The sequence below is a fragment of the Psammomys obesus genome, unplaced genomic scaffold (genome assembly GCF_907164565.1).
Source record: "Psammomys obesus unplaced genomic scaffold, mPsaObe1.curated_primary_1811, whole genome shotgun sequence".
Lineage (NCBI taxonomy): Eukaryota > Metazoa > Chordata > Mammalia > Rodentia > Muridae > Psammomys > Psammomys obesus.
Genome location: NW_026593286.1, coordinates 25,962,850 through 25,981,791, shown reverse-complemented (window position 1 = coordinate 25,981,791; position 18,942 = coordinate 25,962,850). Strand labels below are relative to the sequence as shown.

The 18,942-nt window shown below is 41.9% G+C and overlaps 1 protein-coding gene across 1 annotated transcript in view; it reads right to left on the bottom strand.

Moving 5' to 3' along the window:
- Positions 1-18,942, bottom strand: part of Plekhm3 (pleckstrin homology domain containing M3) — a 163,638-nt gene that overhangs the window by 89,824 nt on the left and 54,872 nt on the right. The window contains exons 4-5 of the mRNA XM_055616780.1: positions 10,527-10,672; positions 1,124-1,317 (exon numbers count right to left, since the gene is read on the bottom strand). Coding sequence (XP_055472755.1) covers positions 1,124-1,317; positions 10,527-10,672 — 340 coding nt within the window. The remainder of the gene's footprint in view (positions 1-1,123; positions 1,318-10,526; positions 10,673-18,942) is intronic.

Genomic DNA, 18,942 nt, shown 5'->3' with positions numbered 1-18,942 from the left:
CACTATTCTCATTTAGCGCACTCTAAAATGTCTTCTTCAGATGCCTGGGGCATGTCAGTTTCTTTGGTCTCACTGGATCTCAAACTGCAAACTCTATCATTTTGGCTCTTTCCAAAGCTCTTATGCAGGTGGGCTTACATCCAAGAACATTTACTATGATTAATGTATGCTGCTGGTCATTTCTATTAAAATAAAAAAAATCAAAAGGTATTTTAGGGACTTATGCATGCCATCAATAATTATTTCAAGTATAAACTGGTTTGAATATGCCAAAGGTGAGAATTTAAGTGCTCATAAAAATACAACTGTAAAAGAAGGAATTTTATGAGAGCAAGCACATTTTAACTTCATTTTCAGGATCTCAGCTTGGTTTGGCCTTGTGTTCGATGAACTACGGACTGACTCAGTTACATACAAGAGAGCAGTCTGTACCAAGAGCAAGGTAAAGGGGAGAAGCCTAGGATATGTGTTTTAATGCACACTTTTTTGTTAGCAGCACTTACCAAATTTGTATATATATATTTTTTGCACAGAAAAAAAGACTTGGCTAATGTTTTACATTAAAGTGCTTTTTAATTGTGAAATATTTCAGGCTTGCTCATGTTTACATATGATAAACAGCAAGTAAAACCTGGGAAAATGCCCAGCATGGTGGTCCACTCTGGGAGGCAGAGGCAGGCAGATCTCTCTTGAGTTCGAGGTCAGCCTGGTCTACATTGTGAGTCCAGGGCAGCCAAGGCTCCACAGAGAAACCCTGTCTCTAAAAATCCAAAAACAAAAAACAAAAACAAGCAAACAAACAAAAACCAAAAAAAAAAAAAAAAAACAAAACTGGGAAAGTTCTAAAGCCTGCGGATGTGACCTGTGGAAAACCCAGCTGGTTATGACAGCAGAGTAACACACTGGTGGGGAGCACTCACTTTCAGGCTCAAAGCCTTAGAGTTAGGCTGAGCAGGGATGTTCATTTTTGCTCAAATGACTGAGGTAGAAGGTGAAAGTGAAATGAGCCAGGGGCAGGAGAGGTCAATGGTGAAGGGAGGCACACAGACCTGGAAAAGGGCTGCCCAGGAAAGAAGCTAAGGGGCACCTGACTGTCTTCCCGGGCTGGCACTCAATGACTTACCTTCGGCGCAGATCCTCTGCCACCGCCGCCCGGCAGCTGAACAGGTAGGCTCGGAGTGATTTCAACCGCTGCCGCAGCCGCACCACAGTGGCCAGCGGCTCGGCATGCAGGTACAGCATGGGGTTCTCCTGCTGGATGTCGATCAGGGGCTCTTCGTACACATACTCCAGGAACTCCTTAGCCTGCTTGGACACCTGCAAAACAAACTGTGACTCTCAGCGCTGGTGAATCACCCAGCTTTCTGTACCTGCCCGCTCTGCCTGGCAGCACTGTACACTGCTAAGTGAAAAGGCCCACAGGGGAGCTAAGCGCCCTTCCAGACGCTCGGCTGGCCTCCTCAACTCCACAGCTGTGTTAGTAATTGCATAAGCCCGCACCTGTGATGGCGGAGAACCCCCACAGAGGCAGCATACCGGTGTCACGTTTCTGTTTGGTTTTACATATCCTACGTTTGTGAACTAACATGTGACCAAGGCAGAAAACTTGACGAAGGGTATTCGAACGCTTCAATGTTCAAATTCCTGTAGCTCTGTAATTATTTCAAGCAATGTGCGGGGGTGGGGGTGTGTGTGACTCATAGTCTTTAAAAAAAATGCATAAATATACGTGCACTCAGGTATATTTTTAAAACAGAAAACTATACGGATTGTGAAATATTGAAAGAAACATTAAAACAATAAATGGGTACCCTCAAGAAAAGGAAAAAAGGCAGGAGGAAGGAAATTACATAAAAAGTAAATTAAATAGAAGCCGCTCGGAAAGGAGAGGGCGTTGGTGGTGCCTGGGAGTGGGGTCTACTGTTGTCAATATGTGTGTCCACCCGTTGTTCTAGGTAAAGGTGAGCAGTGCACTGGACACGCACTGTGCCGGAGAAAGAGAGAAAGCTCAGTACCGAGCACACTAGCTCCTGTGGTGACTGGACTCTCTCCACGCCGGTCTGCAGAAATTCGACGTAAGCTGCCCAGTGATCTACAGAGTTGACTCAGCCTTTTTTATGGAAGGTAAACCTCTCCGCAAGTTCCCACTAATCCTCTCCAGGGGCAAGGCTGGGATCCCGGACTGAAATAAACAACTTGGTTCATTTAAAAGAAAACTGAAAATCCACTATGCTTCACATTACACAGCAGAAGCTTATTAATTAAGAAAGAGAGGACAAGCCCCACCCTCAAGGGGCTATATAGTAGAAAAAATCGACTCAAAACATAAACCACATGCAGCCTGCCATACTAGAGCCATGAGGGGAGGGGGGGTGTCTTACAGGCAGGCTTTTGGGGAAGGGACAAGGAGCCAGGTGGGCCTGCTGGAGCAAGCCACACTGGCTCTAGGGCTGGGATTACAAGTGAAGTCAATTTGATGGACAGAGTGGAGAGGGAAAGTATGAGGAGGGAACAATAGACTGACAAAAAAAAAATCACAAAGTCCTTCAGCAGATTATTAGATGTAAGGCTATTATGCACAAAGTTCAGCAGCACCATCTTAAACTGGAAGACACATCTAAGTTTACACTTCTTAAAGGGTTACAAAAGTACATCATTTCTTAAAGTATGCATGCGTATGTGTGTGTGAATGTTTGTGTATATGTGTGGTGTGTATGTGGTGTTTGAGTATTTGTGTTGGTGTGTATGTTGGTGTGAGAGTGTGTGCATAGGTGTGGATATGTGGATGTGTGGTATGAGATGTGTGTATATGTGGTATATGTGTGTATGTTTCTGTGTGTCTGTGTATTTATAAGCAATCATTTCTGAGACAGCTGTTGTGTGGATTGACCTTATGATGTCATGCAGAGAGAGACAAAGTCAAAGGAGCTTAAAAGACTGAAAATCCAGGTTACAAAGCAGCTCCCAGAATTGGCTAAGACCTTTAGCTGCTTTACCAGACCATAAACAAGAAGGTACGAGAGTACAGTAGCCTCACTCCCATCTGTGACGCAAAGACGTCACAGCAGCCAAACAGCAGAGCCATCCAGCCTTCTGTGAAGAATAAAGCAGCCATGGCCCTGTCCTCAAGCCCCTCCCAGCTTCAGCTCCACATAGAAACACAAAACTGGGTTATGTGTTGTATTTACTGTGTTTAACTATCTGCTGCACTTAAATATTTCGATGAGGAAAAAAGCCTGATGGTGTTCAGGAAAGTGAAGTACAATCCACTTGAAACTGTTGCTTAAAAATGATGTATTGTACAATTCAATTAGTCTTCCTGGGTGTACAGAACAGTGTTTATACTGAGTCAGGGCCCTGCTGAATTAGGTTAACAATGCTACCTTTTAGTAGGTGAACAGAAGGACAAAGGGCACTGGCCAGTCTCCCAGGCCTTAAAAGGCTTCTCTCTTCAGGTGCTACTTAAGCCCAAAAGCAAAAGGGAAAAAAAAGTCTTTTACAGAGACAGTAAAAGCAGGGCACTAATAGGACAGCAGCTACTGACAGCAGCATTCATAAACTAAAACAAAAGAAAAGAAAAACAGAGCTGGCTTCAGTAACGTCCCAACTTATTAACGAGCCTTCCTCCCACAGAGCACGTCATTGCCGAGGCTGCCTGGGTGAGTGGACATCCCTGGTTGCTACAGCCATTTGTGGCAACAAGGCTGAACTCATGGTCTGTCTTCAAAGACCAGATTCCTTTGATTCCACTCCATTCACAAACACTAGTGAGGTAGTTTTTAGAAAAACTTGCAATTTGGCATGAAATAAATGCTAGTTTTGCAAGGCTGAGCTTTACAATCCCCTTCTGATTCCCTGAGTTCTCAAAAGTCCCCTCCCTCTGATGATAACATGATTTAATACACACACTCCACTAACATTAAAAATCACTTTCCCAAAAAGAAAGCTTTTAAATGAATATTAGCCTAAGGAAGAAGCTATACTCTTGTTAACTAACCTAAGAAGTCAACGGTACTCTTGGGTTGAAAGTTTCCTTCCTGCTAATCTAAAGATGGCACAAGTCACGTGGTAACACCATGTATGTTCCAATAAATAGCTGAGCTACTGTCCTTCTTGCAAACCAAATTATGAAAAACAAAAATGCCAGAGTGCTATTTTATTTTATTTATTGTTCTTTGACTGTGTGGATGTGCATGATTGGTGACGTGGGGGCAACATCTTCATGTCACGTTTCACCTGTGAAGGTCATAGGATAACTTTCAGGACTGGATTCTCTCCTTCCGCTGATGGTTCTGGAGAATATGCTATATGCTATGTACTAGCCTAGACTGGCCTGGAGCACTGGGATTAGAGCTTCATTGGCCTCATTGCCCATGTAATAAACAAGCAGAATAGTTTATGCCAGAGGAACTCAGCATCATAATTGTGCTTGTGTTTTGGTGTGTGAACTGACTCTGTCTTTACAGCCCTGCAGTCTGCATGACTTATGAGGATAGAAGCCCAAATAGAAACATGACTTCCTCTTCACAGTAAGGAGAATTAGGGAAGACAGCACAATCACGCTGAAATTAGTTAGAAACTAATGATAACCACATCTGTGACTGTGCGCATGCATTTACAACTAAGCACATGCAATCTGAACACTAAGTGTAAGTGCTCAGATTTGAACAAAGCGTGTGCTTTGTCACAATGGTAACAACTACCTCTTAGTTACAGAACTGTTGGGTGTTTCTCAGGTTTACATAATCCTAGAGAGGACTTGGGAGGACTGTTGTAGCACGTTCACCCACAAAACTGCTCTGAGTAAAGGAGTAATAGAAAAAAGAAATAGTCAACCAGAGAAAATGACACAGTGGCGCTAAGGACCTTGTTTTGTTTTGTTTGTTTGCTTGCTTTTTAAGATTATTTATTTATTTATTTATTTATTTATTTCATATAGATCAAAAGAGGGCACCAGATCTCATCATAGATGGTTGTGAGCCACCATGTGGTTGCTGGGAATTGAATTCAGGACCTCTGAAAGAGCAGCCAGTGCTCTTAACTACTGAGCCATCTCTCCAGCCCCCCCTGTTTTTATTAAAGGAAGAAAAGGCCAAAGAAAACACATGAGGACATGATCTTAGCATGACAAGGAAAGGAAAACATAATCTAGTTGATTTTTTTTCTCAATCTACGTTCCCAGGATTACAAGTCCCATAGAGAAGATTTTCTCGGTGTTAGGAATATAAAGGGGCTGCATAGCACTTTCTTGGTGATTCAAAATGAAACATGTTCTCATATTCAAACTCTGAGACACTTGGTAGTAGAGAAAACCTAGTTGGGTTGGGTTAAGAATGTAGCTCAGTGGTAATGACAAGGAAGATGAGGAATGGGTGTGTGTGTGTGTGTGTGTGTGTGTGTGTGTGTGTGTGTGTGTGTATGTGTAGGAATAGAAAGAGAAGAGGAAGAAGAAGGATCACCTGCTCAACCCATCTACTTCTCAAGTCTACTTGAGTACAGACAGGGCAGTTTTGTGTGGTTCCAGCTCTGCTGTGAGCAGAAGAATGGGAGAAAGGCTAGTCTATGCCTCACTCATCAACTGGAAACAGAACATCCTTCTCTAACTCCACTGTCCTCTTTACAAGCTGTAAACTCTTTCTGATGCTCATCAGGATGGCCTGCTGGTGGCCTTCCAACAGAGCCCTACTAACAAGTGTCAAACGTGTCAGTATTTCACAAAATCCACTTTGAAAAACAACAAATTAACCCATTTTCTGTGTTTAATCAAGCCCAGAGACCCCCAAATGACTTATTTATGGTCATGTCATGACAGAGTGGAGCCAGGACTCAGAACTATGGATACCCTGCTCTGTGCTCAGCAGTCTGCAGTCACAGTTCCTTCAGTTTTTAATTACTCTGTCATAACTTATCTGCTCACTGCTCTATAAAAGAAGTGCTCCCTGTTCCTCCTCCATCTTTCTTTCCTGTCAGAAGGCAGGTAGGCTGCAAACAGAATCAGACTATAATACAATTAGGCAGCACTTGCATGTAGGCTCATATCTGAGTTTAAGTCTAAAACAATGATGAACAGGCATAAGTATTTCATATCCAAAGTCATTTTTGTACTTATAAATTTATTCGTTTAATGTTTTGACTCCTCCACTAAAATAAAAGGATTCATAAGGGCAGGAACTACATTCCCTTTCAGCCACACACTTTTATTTCAGATACAATTTAACAGTTTGGTTTTATTTCTAAGTTCATTACACATTTAGAGGCAATAATGAAGAAAGAGGAAAGGCAGCTAGAGGCAATAGGACTTGTCTTGAATACCTCTCAAGATGGAGAGATAGGCTTGTGTAACATGGAAAACCCCTGGCTAAATGGAATGTGAATATTCAGGCTAGGACACACAAAACATTTTTTTAAAGTACAACTATGGTGAAAAGGTAAGAAAGTTAGTGTTTTGAATCCTGCCTGATTGGTTTGAATACAGAGCAGGGAAGTTACCTTCAAAGAGAATTTCATCAGAAAATAGCTACAGAATTTAAGAGTAGGGTTAACTCCTTCTCAACCATGGAGCCCAGTTCAATCTGTAGCACAGACACCAGGAATGAATGCAATCCTACTTTTGAAAGTAATCATGATTATTAATACTCCAGAGGGCAGCCAGGAAATGCTTAGGATGACAATTTCATTCTGTTCTACAAAGCCATTTTTTTTTCAACGGGTAGTCAGGCAGTCACGTACTTGCTATTAAGGAAGTAGGCAGATCTAACAGAATGATGTCTGGGTTTAGAAACTGATAGGTCTAAATTGATCCTCACAATTAGGAGCATTAAGCTAATTCCTGGTATCTGAGCAAAAACAGGCAGACGCTGGACTAAATGGAATATAGTTCCTCAATGCCAGTGACAGATGATCTTGATAAAATCAGCTGGCTGTGTTCCTGCAGTAAAATTGTCCCTGGTCCACTGAGAATGTGGGAAGCAGAGATCTGACTCCTCATGTGCATCATGAATGAAGTGAGTGTACCTAATACATATCTTCAATTAGCTACCTATTCCCTCAAATCAAGTCTAGTTATTTAAGGACCACCGCAACATGTTCAGTACCAGCTTCTGTACCAGCTAGACTGGTGGCTTCTGTAGTCTTCAAAGCTCACTGTGAACAGAGTCATGCTTTCAGGAACCATGCCTGTCTTAGCCATTTGCTGTCAGGGCCTCCTTTTTGCTTCTGCACCACTGACTGATATGCATTCTCCTGGCAGGTGTCAGCAGCCTCAGCTCTCGGCAGAACACAGGGCCAGGACTACCTCACTCACTTGCTCGGTGTTAGCTGTCAAAGCTCTGCTCCAAGCACATTAGTCTAAAGTGAATTCAACCAGCCTGCCTCCGTAAATATGTTTTTATCTCATACACACATGAATAGTGTATTTATAGCCTATATTGGGAGTGTCAAGTACAAGATGCAGAAGGAGGCCATGATAACTGTCTAGAGAGGAAGGAAGGAATTAGGGGAGGAAATACAGTTCAAAGTCAGGTTTCAGGATTTGCTGGGCTAAGGTGAGACCCATGAGAAAGCCAAGAGGTGTGAAACAGGCTGGCAGGATAGGGATTAGAAAGAATTGGTGTGATTTTAATGAAGAAACTAGTGGGGATGGGTGTGGACGAAGGAGCCAGAGAGGTGGGCAGGAACTAGAACTCATGAAGGGAACTGTGTTTACTCTGGAGACAAGTATGATGAGGTCCGTCCCAAACTGAGCACTTACAATACACTGGATACTGCGCTAGGTCCTTCTGTGACCCATTCAAGAACCCTGTGGCCTTGTGGCATACGTGCTATTATTATCTCTATTGTAAGATGAAATAGTAAGACATGGACCAAAATTCATTGAGGGAACATTAGGACAAGAGAAGTATATTGGAGGGAAAGAACCACCATTTGAAGGCTGCTGACCTCAGTTCTGCTGTGTGACTGCTGCTAAAGCTATGTGTGTGGTATGGCTGAGAGCATGACCTCAAGTGAAAATTAAGTCTTGGTTCTTGTGTGGCCAGGACACCTGTGGTAAAGGGAATATTCTAGGATGTCTCATATGTCTGGCAGTGGAGACTGTGGGACCATTCACATGAATGTCTACATATGACTGTGAATATTAACATCTGTAATTGCAGGTAGTATGCATTTGGTGAGTGTGCCGAGTCTGAGGTGCCCATGGAATAGGCTTCACTCTCAGTTATTAGGCAGCCATGCCTGCTTAGTCCTCAAATCAGAGGATGGAATCCCCGAGAGAGCGCAAATCACTAACTATTTTGTTTTTCTTCAATAAGCTACATACAACTCTCAACTATAAATGTGTGAGTGACCAAAAGCACACACTTATTTGGCAGGAACTGTGCGCTGGCACCATTCTAGTTTCTTTCTGTGTTTTAGCCACTCAACCAGTAGTGACTCCTTTAAGGTAACAGCATCCTCATCTTACAAACAAGAAAACTAAAACACTTGAGAGTCTAAATAACTGAGTAACCAAATAACCAGGTCACACACACATCAGTAAGGGACAAAGTCAAGACTTGAACCTAGGGAGGCTAGACTCATTTTATATATTAGAAAACTGAGACTTGGGAAAGTTCAAGGAATTTGTCTTTCACTAACCAAGCACTCTAGAAGGTGTTGAGGTAAGCTTTGGACAGATGTCTAATTAACATCAATCCACTAGAGTTGGTTAAAACCATGATGGGGAAAGAGGAGCTGTGGTTGTCAGAGGAACAAGATGGCTCCTTGTGGAAGGACAGTGAGGACTATGTGGCTAGAGAGAAGCCTCAGGTGAGGTGATAGAACTATTTCCTGATCATCTGACTTAACCTATTAGCAGGAGAAAGCTTCCAGAGTAACCCACATGGAAATTTAATCCCTGTACATGAGACATATTGACCAAAGAACCTGATCAAGCCCACTGGTGCAAATGAAAGAGCTTCCATGAGCTTCAAATACATCCCATGCTCTCAGGCTCCTCGCCTCTCATTCCAAGGTTCAAGTACTGGCCAACTCCCCTGCTGTCTATAGGAGGCCATTCTTGCTCTCTTGGCTTCATTATTCCAGCCTCTCTCCTCTCTCCTGGGGAGTTCACATCAGTATAAAAAAAAAAAAAAATACACGCTGTTATTTTTTTTTCTATTAAAACAAAAGTCAAGCCTAACTTGACCCTGCTTCTCTGAGTTACTCCCCTACCTGTCTTCTTCCCTTTTGAGCAAAATGTCTCCTATTCTTGTCATTTCTTTCTTTCTTCCTATTCTGTGTTGAGCCCACTCCAGTCAAGCCTCTGTTCCTGCCTTTCCATTCAGACTGCTCTCATTAGGGTCACTAATTACCTCCACATGACTAAAGCCAATGGTCCGTTCTCAGGGCGCATCTTAGTTGACCTATCAGCATCTGTCACAGTTCATCTGGAAACACTTTCTTCACATGGCTTGTCAGGCAGCCTGGGCTCCTTCTACCTCACTGCTCATCATTCCTGGTCTCCAGACACCCTTTGCTGCCCTCTGCTCTCTACACTCTTATGTTGGGATGACCCAACATGTCATGTTCCTCCTCCCCTGCAGACTTGCATTTTTACAACCAACAAATGTGCTATCATACTCCTTGGGTGTCTTCCTTGCGTGCTAGTCATTACTGTGCAAAGCTCTTAGCCTATCCCAACATTTCTCATTAGTTTCCATTCTTTAACAAACAGGAATCTCATATATGCCTGAGGATGACTAACTGCACCGTCCCTTCTCGTTAGATAGCTTCTCATAATATTCTAGTTCCAGGCTGAGAGTGCTTCAAGACTGGCCTCCACCTGAACCAGAGTGCTATTTGAGCACAAGAAACACTTTGGGCCACACATGCCTTCTCCAGAGATCATAGGCATGCTTATAAAAAGTCAGTATCCCCACTCTGTGTACAATCCTCTTAGCGCCTATAGTCAATTATCAAGGCCTGGAGGTAAAAACTTTCCTATCTTACACAGACAGATAGATCAAAAGATATACATATATAAAATTAAGAAATTAATAAGAATCATAATCAAAAAGCTCTTAAAGAGTGAGATCTGTAAAAAGCATTAGATGAAGTCTAGTGGCACAACTGGGATGTATGTATCAGCCCAACCCTTGGGAGTTAGAGACAAGAGGGATTGCAATTTTGGGGCCAGACTATGCTACAAAGTGAGACCCTGGTTTGTTTGATTTTTTGTTTTGTTTTGTTTTGGTTTTGGTTTTGTTTTGTTTTGTTTTTTTGAGACAGGGTTTCTCTGTGTAGCCTTGGCTGTCTTAGACTTGCTTTGTAGACCAGGCTGGCCTCAAACTCACAGAGATCCACCTGCCTCTGCCTCCCTGAGTGCTGCGATTACAAGTGTGCGCCATGTGCCCAGCTTTGTTTTTTTCTTTTTGTTTGTTTGATTTTACAAGCTAGTTTGTCTCAATCAGTTTATAGTTAGCTTTATAAGCCACCCGACCATATATGAACACCTGCTACTATTAAGTGCATCCAAGGTTGGCACGTACCTTGTATTTGGAAGTGTCCCAGTTGTGAACTATTCGTGCTGGGATGAGAAAGCTGTCGTCCACGTGGCAGCTGCTGCAGTAGTACCACCCACTGTAATTGCACACCTTGGCCTTGCCATTAGACAGGCCAATAGATCGCTGGCACCCTGTTCAAGGCAAAAGATAGACTATGATTGCTGCTGGACTTTGAACAACACAGAACAGGCTACACAGCCCTTAACTTCAATGAAGAGAAGCTGCAGAGAACACATAAACCAATGTGTCCCCTCCTTCCTAGCCTGAGTCTCAACCTACTCACCTCCCAAGGGGCAGACACTGTGTTACCTAACTAGACTCTTGTCTCTGGCCTCCTCTGATTCTATTTCTTCTGTACATAGCTACCAGAGATCAGTTTCTCGTCAACTCTACCTTTATTTCCTCACTGTCTTTCTCAGAAACTAATTTATACTACATACATGGCTGGGAGCTTTGATACAGGTTTGTTTGGCTTACACAACATTTCTGAGAAGAGATCATTTTTTACTGATGAAAAAATAGAGCCAGGCATAGTGGTCTACTAGTACCAGAACCTGAAGCAAAGATCTTGAGTTGGGCAATTTAAAAATTCCAGAGTTGGGCAACTTAGCAAGCCCCTGTCTCAAAGAAACAAAAGAGCTTGGGATATAGCTCTTGGTGGAGTACTTGCATAGCATAAGAGAAGCCCTGAGGTCAACCCTCAGCACTACATAAAACTGTGATATGCTGGCACTTGCATCTGGGGCATTTCAAAGACAAAGGAAAGAGGATCAGAAGTTAAAGGTCATTTTGGCTCTATATCAAATTCCAGGCTAGCTTGGATGACATGATACCTTTTCCACAAAAAGAAAATCAAAACTAAACCAAAACAAAAATATCAAGAAAAGGAAAGAAGTTAGGGATGGAAAGAGGAAGGTTTTTCATTGTTAAATATGTTGTGTGAGATCACTCAGCAAAGAAAAGGTAGAGTTTAGATTTGGTTGTAAGCCTGCCTAGTGATGAAATGATCACCCAAATCGGACACATGGCATTTCTTGAAAAAAATCAGCGTAAAGAGTTTGGCATTTGGCTGGCCCCATCTCACCTTTACAGCTTTCCTTTGTATGCTCGTCCTGTTTAATCCAAGAACACTACACATAATACCCAGGTAGGCAGGTGCTCAGTGCACCCTCACTCACAGCAGACACATCAGTGCTTGCTGCCTCAACAATTCATGCCCACTATCAAGACTACTGGCAGCTGGTGGGTGACTCTTCATGCCCGTTTCTTATCCCGGAAGTCTCATGATTCTGTGAGCACTATTCAGGGACTATCTGGGGACCTGGCAACAACCGTGGCCCTGTCCCAAAGAGGCTGTGCTTTCTTACTCAAGCGGAACTACCTTCTACTGATACTTACGGAAACCCTGTCACAAACATCCTGTTCCTGGAAGCGCCAGCAAAATTGATGAACACTATTCAAATAGCATCACTATTCTGACCTGTCTTTTTAACAGCTTTCACTATAGAGCTTCTTCCTTGTGGCATTCCTCATGATTGGGTACCAGAAATACATAAATTAAAGAGATCTGATGTAAGTATCTAATTACTCTTAATGATGATGACAATGATGATGGTGATGATGGTAACAACGATTAATGATGTGGTAATTACTGTTATAACCCATTTCCATTACAAGAGGCTCAAAAAACATTTACTTATTAATACGAACTGCCTACCTACAAAGACACACATAAACTGTGAAAATACCACACCACCTAACAGTCTCTATCACAGATAAAATGGCATTATAACCACTCCATTTCACAGTACATCCTCTGCATGGAGAATTATATCCTCTTGTTCTTAAAAACAGAGGGGACTATATCAAATACATATGTTAGGGGTACACTCCAATAACTAGCTATTCCCATGATTCTTAAAATTTCTTAACTTTCTTAACTATTGGGTAGCAACAAAATTATTATGAGCCTGCTTTTGAGGCTAGCTGAGGAACGAGAAACAATGTGCAGACAAGAAGGACCATGGGAGCTTCTGTTTGAGGGAGAAGATGTTGTCACTATCCCGGGTGGTAAGTGCTGGGATGCTGCTTGCTGCACTCACAGACTGTGACTCACTTGGTACTTACACGTGCCTTCTTGAACTGTGGTTCCTTTTTATGGGCCTCTCCAGCCAGGCAGACCATAAACTTCTCAGATATACTTTTTTTATCCTCAACCCTTAACACAGAGTTTAACACATGGTAGACAACCAATAAATGTTTGTGTCGAAGCATGATAAACTAGGAGCCCTCTGGCACACACAATACATACACTCATATATATAAAAAACAGAAATTAGTTATCTCAAAATTCTCTGAACCTGGTTGCCTGCCTCTTCAAACAGCCTGCTTTCATTCCATTCCTACAACATGTTGCCCATTCTAAAGCCTATACGCTAAAAGTGTTTACTGTGAGCAGCAGACAGACTCAAGAGGGACCGGACACATCCAAGCCCTGAGGACATTACTATTTCTGATAATTAATGGATAATCAAACAGAGTTAACACAGAAATGACATAGAATAGTGTCAGAGCATGATCCAAGAATGAAGTTGTGTCGGGAGAATTCCGAGTGCCTGTGAGAAAACTCCAAGAGACCAAGACTTCAGTTTCTTCAAGAACATGGAATTGTTCTTGGAATGTATTTTTATGTTCCTCCCAGGGGTAGCAGATAGGAGTGAGTTTACTTCAATTACACTACAACTGGCTATTGTTATTTGTTTATATGCCTCTGTGGAAAACCATGTTTCTGTCATGTGCTGTTTGTCAGCCACGTGTGGTTTGCCCTTGTGATTGTATACTTTAACTCATGTGACTCCTCTTAACTCCCAGAGCATAAACAGTCTGATGCTCTGAATAAAGTTGGCTACTGCAAGAGAATTTTGTCTGCCTCATTTATCACGGACCATTCTCCCAGGTCCCACTGCCTTCAGAGCAGTAAAAAGAACAGAACTCAGTCCCTCCTAATGGATCAGAGGTGACTGTGGTCGTGCAGACATTCAGTCAGGATCATCACTATAGCCAAGTTCTCATCATAAGATACATCACCATAGCCAAATTCTCACCATAAGAAAATTAATTAGGTAAGTTTGGTTTTTTGATTGTTTGGTGTATAATAAATAGCAGTAAGCGTCTTCTGGTACTAATGATTCTAATGGGCTTACCGTTCTATAATTTAATGACTTTAATATGATGTAATGTTCTATAACGTATATAGGCAACATTTTAAAATACAAATAAGCATATAGAAATATGGATAAGAAAGCATATAGCACACAGGTCCTAAGTGGGTGTTTGACTACATGTGCCACTGAGACAAGCTGAACATTCTCAGAGCTTTGCACAGGTTTCTGGGCTTACAGATGGGGAGGAGGAGGGACAGGAGTCCACAGCTAAGGCTCTTTGGGGTTTTAGTTTACACATGGACGGCACTATGTAACTCTTTCCTCTGTTCCTTGAGTGTCTTCACTACTTTATGTGGAAACATGCTGTCCACTCAGTTCTTAGGCTGTTTTGGACCTGTCTGCATGCCTGAGACTACTCTGGTGTGGTGTACAAAGAAGTGCTAATCCACAGTCAGGAAGCTTGGGTTCCTCTTGTCCCATGCTGTGAACCTGATCCAATCTCTCAGCTAGCTTCCTCATTATAAAATAAACAGGATAGCTAAGATTGGTAGACAGTCAAATTCAGTGTGCACCCAAGTTTTCTAGTGGTTTGTGGCAAAAGTAGAGGCCTCCCCAAAACAATTCTGCTTCTGTGAGATGGAGTAGGGACCAGAAATGCTTATTTCTCACGAGCATCTTCCCCTATTCCTCACCAGCAGCTCTGAGGGGTAGAGGCAGGGACTAGTCTCCTGGTTTCTCAGAGACCTCTAAGGTCCCTCCAAGCTCTAAATGCCCGTTAGAAGACATGCAGACTGCTCTGAGAAAAATCATGATCTGTCATACGCCTTCCCAGACCAACAGTTTCGTTTCTCAGTCAATTTCTAAACATCAGCTATGGAAAACAACCCTGAGCTCAGTCTACAAGTGTTTACTCCCCATACTATGGATGGAATGGAGGACTCATGCATGCTCTGTAAGAGCTCTACCACCAGCTATACCCAGAGCATTCTCAATACTTCTGGGAAGCCTCCTAGTCAACTGAGAAAGAATTAAAGCTTTTTAACACTGAATCCAATGCACTTGCCTTTGAAAGAGCACAGGGTGGTCCGGAGGAAGATGAGAGGCTACTGACCTGATAGACTCATTGTCTTCAAACAGCACCTATCATCTTTTTCAAGAAGGAGACCCTGCTCTGTTGATTGACAGTGAGATTTCCTTTGCTATCATATTGTAGGTCATGGACCAAAAGCATCTGAAGCAATGCTCCACAAACAGGCACAATCTGGGATTTTAATTCATCATTGTGAGGTTTTCAACAGAGTAAAGTGTGCTTTCTTGAAAATGACTGTTAAACATTTTTTTCAGGAGTGCCAAAAGTGGACTCTGAAAAGCAACATTATGGAGGAAAATAAGAGCTGCAAAGTAGACAGACAATAATTAATTGAAATAACTAATTAGGGCTTATTTACACATATTTTTATGTACTTTCAAACAGATTTTCAATAACATTTCTACATTCAAGGGCATTTGTGGAAGGGGACACTCTACATGTTAGATCAAAGCAAATGCATTCTCCCAGGTTCTTTTTGAAACTTTTCAAAGTGTTCAATTCATAAGAACAAATAACTATCTCACAAGAGAACTCACTGGCCTTTTTTTTCTTCTTCCCACCCCACTTCACATCTTTAATGAACACAAGCTCTGAAGAGCTTAGCTTCCCCTCTGATACACTTTTGGAAACAAATGTCTCCATTTACCCAGAACCCTGTTTGCTGCATGTACAGTCCATTTCCCAAACCGCCTTCACTAAGTCATCCAAAGAGTCTAAGGCTTGGAACAGAAATTCTGGAGAAATTTTCCACAAAGCACAATCTTTCTTCTCACAAATGCACCTACTTAGCTTGGCTGGCTGCAGTGTGGTGTTACTGATGCTGAGGTCTTGAATAGGGGCCAATAGCCTTCTCCTTGCTTAATAGCTGTCAACTTCTGCTGCATACCCCAAACCAAGGAACCCAGAGGCCCAACAGGGAAGGACAAGAGCTAAGGCTGGGTCCATCCCTATGTCACCGAGGAAGTGCCAGGTACTCCAAGCTGCTTTTCATCGTATAATGTGAGCTTTCATACACTTCCATGAGGTCAAGCCAGAATTTTGCTTTGTATTTGGCAGGAAGAGATGCTCTGAAGAATTTAAAAAAAAAAAAAAAAAAAAAAAAAACAAAGAAAAGAAGAGAACAAAGTGCCTTTGCAGAAAGGAAAGAGAAAAAGCCTGATGTACACTATAATCCTAGCACTTGGAATAAGGAAGCAGAAGGATCAGGAGTCCAAGGCTAACCTAGGCTATCTTTTAGAGACCCTATCTTCTAAAAAAAAATGAGGGGAGGAATGAGACAAAGAGTTTTAGGTAACAAATTTTCACTTGTTCTGTAAAAACATGAAAAATAAAATAAAGCCTAGCTAAAACATCATGGTGTCTGTAATCCCAACACTCTAGTGGCTGAAGCAAGAGTCACATGTGAGTATATACAGGGAGACCCAGTCCTTCAAGGGGGTGGGGAGAGAAAGCGGAAAGCAGAAGGGAAACTTGTCATAGCCTCCTTTGCCAACGGCACAGGACAGGATGAAGTGTCCACAGCTAAACTGAGGCCTGGGACTTCCCTCCTTTCTGCCATCCAGTGTCCTGAGAGAGGGCACTGACTCGTCACAGATGAGCACCATGTAAAATGCTGCTCTATGCTGCTCCAAGGCCTGGCCTTTGAATAGGTTTGGACTCTTGAGACTATTTTTTTCCCAAATGAAGTAGAGCTCCAATGACTTGGTATTTTATAAGCATTAGGGATGTTGAAGATGGATGGTGTGGTTCTGTGGTTGAGCATTTGGTTAGAATGTATGAAGGTCCTGGATTTTGACACCACTTCCCTACCCCAAGTGCTGAAAAAAAAGTCAAAAATTGGGAGTGAGACCAATTTTTTGGTCTCAAACAGTTTGGCTTCCATAGCTTGTTGTCTGTAACCATGTACTAGTTAAAGGGTCAGTGTTAAGTCAGGCATGTAGTGGTGTACACCTTTTAATACCAGCACTTGGGAGGCAGAGGCAAGCAGCTCTCTGTGAGTTTGAGGTCAACCTGGTCTACTGAGTTCCTGGACAGCCAGAGCTACATAAAAAGACCCTGTCAAAAAAATGAATAATCTATCCCAGGAGCAGAAAGACACACACGGTATATACTCACTTATAAATGGATGCTAGACCTATAAGATAGGATAAACATACTAAAATCTGTACACCTAAAGAAGCTAAACAAGAAGAAGGTTCCGGGGTAAGTTGATCAATCCTCACTTAGAAAGACAAATGGGATGGACATGGGAAGTAGGAGAAAACAAGTAACAGGATAGAAGCCTACCACAGAGGGCCTCTGAAAGACTCTACCTAGCAGTGTATCAAAGTAGATGCGGAGACTCATAACCAAACCTTCAGCAAAGTGCAGGGAATCATACAATAAAAAGGGGAGTTAATATGACTGGGAGAGGACAGGAGCTCTACAAGGACAAAATACATAAGGGCACAGGTACCCTCTATGAGACTGTTTCTCCAACCAAGAACCATGTATGGTTCTAGAACCCCTGCTTGGGGGAGTAGCTACCATGTAGCCCATGGTAGCTCAGTAACCAATTGGTTTTCCCTAGTAAGGGGAACAGGAACTATTTCTGACATGAACTCAATGACTGGCTCCTTTACCTCCCTCCACCCCGCAAGGGAGGAACAGTCCTGCTAGGCCACAGAGGAGGACATGGCAGCCAGTCCTGAAGATACCTGATAACCTAGGGTCAGATGGAAGGGGAGGAGGACCTCCCCTAGCAATGGACTTGGAAAGGGGCAGGGAGGAGATGAGGGAGGGAGGGTGACATTGGGAGGGAATGAGGGAGGAGGCTACAGCTGGGATACAAAGTAAATAACCTGTGATTAATATAAAAATAATATAATATATAATATAAAAATTAAAATATATATTACACAATCTATTATTTATAAATATAAATTCATAAATTTATAATAATATATAATATAATATAATACAATACAGAATAATATAAAAATAATAATATAACATAAAATAAAAATTAATAATAAAAAATCAAACAAAAAATGAACAATCAAACAAATAACAAGCTACTGTTAAATATACACTTTAAAAAAAAAACTGCTATATTTAGCATAAATTGAATGTTCTGCTTTTCCAGCCTGGGATTAGCCCAAATATAGGTAGTGCTTAAGTGAAGGATTGCTTAATATAAGCACAAGCAATCTTTTCAGCATAGAGCTGGTATTAAATAAAGTTGATGTAAAACAAACATGTGCCCTTGTTTTGTATCCTGCACTGCAAAAAGGAACAGCACTTAGAGGCAGGAGTGGATACCCACCACACCTCAGCCCGCACGGTACAAATGAGGCCATAGAATTCTACTTGCAGAATAGAAAGGGTGCAGAAAATAAAGAAATCTGGAAACACCTACTTAGAAATCATTGACCCAACCTCTTTCCTGTCTCAGAAATCCAAATTACCTCTCAGTTTCTGGAATAAGACGGTAACCTATAAAGCAGAAGGTATCTACTAAATCATAGAGCAAGTTAATAGACTAAACATTTAGATGAAGATTATGGCATATAATATTGAGTTATGTACATTTTGTTTGTCATTGGACAAAGAGTATTCCTAAGCATCTCAAAACTGAAGCAAAAACGAGAACTCAATCTTGTGCCACCATAATTAATTACTAATATGAGGAGATAGTATGTGTTGCAGAGATTTGGTTGAAATTATCAACCCATTTTAGGATGCAAAAATTCAAAATTATGTTCTCCCTAAGGTTTTAAATACTCTGATAGTGAATTCTCTTCCCAGGGGATGAAAACTTCATGGTTGGTCCCAGAAAACAAAAGTATGCCAATAAATGAAAATCTCAATGCCAGGCATGGATTATCTCACTTCAAGTTACTAGCCAAAAGCCCCAGATGCCTCCAACACAACATAGGCTATTGCCAATGCCCTTGCCTGCTCACCATAATTAACTAGATGGTAAGATCCTGTAAATAAAGATATCATACACTTTGATTGCAGGAAATAGAAAGATAATCTGGACCTAACTAGAAAATTTCCTCCTTCTGAGTAGCTTTCATGGTTCCACAAGGAACTATGCAGGCTGGTATTTGTGTGTGTGTGTGTGTGTGTGTGTGTGTGTGTGTGTGTGTGTGTGTGTGTGTGT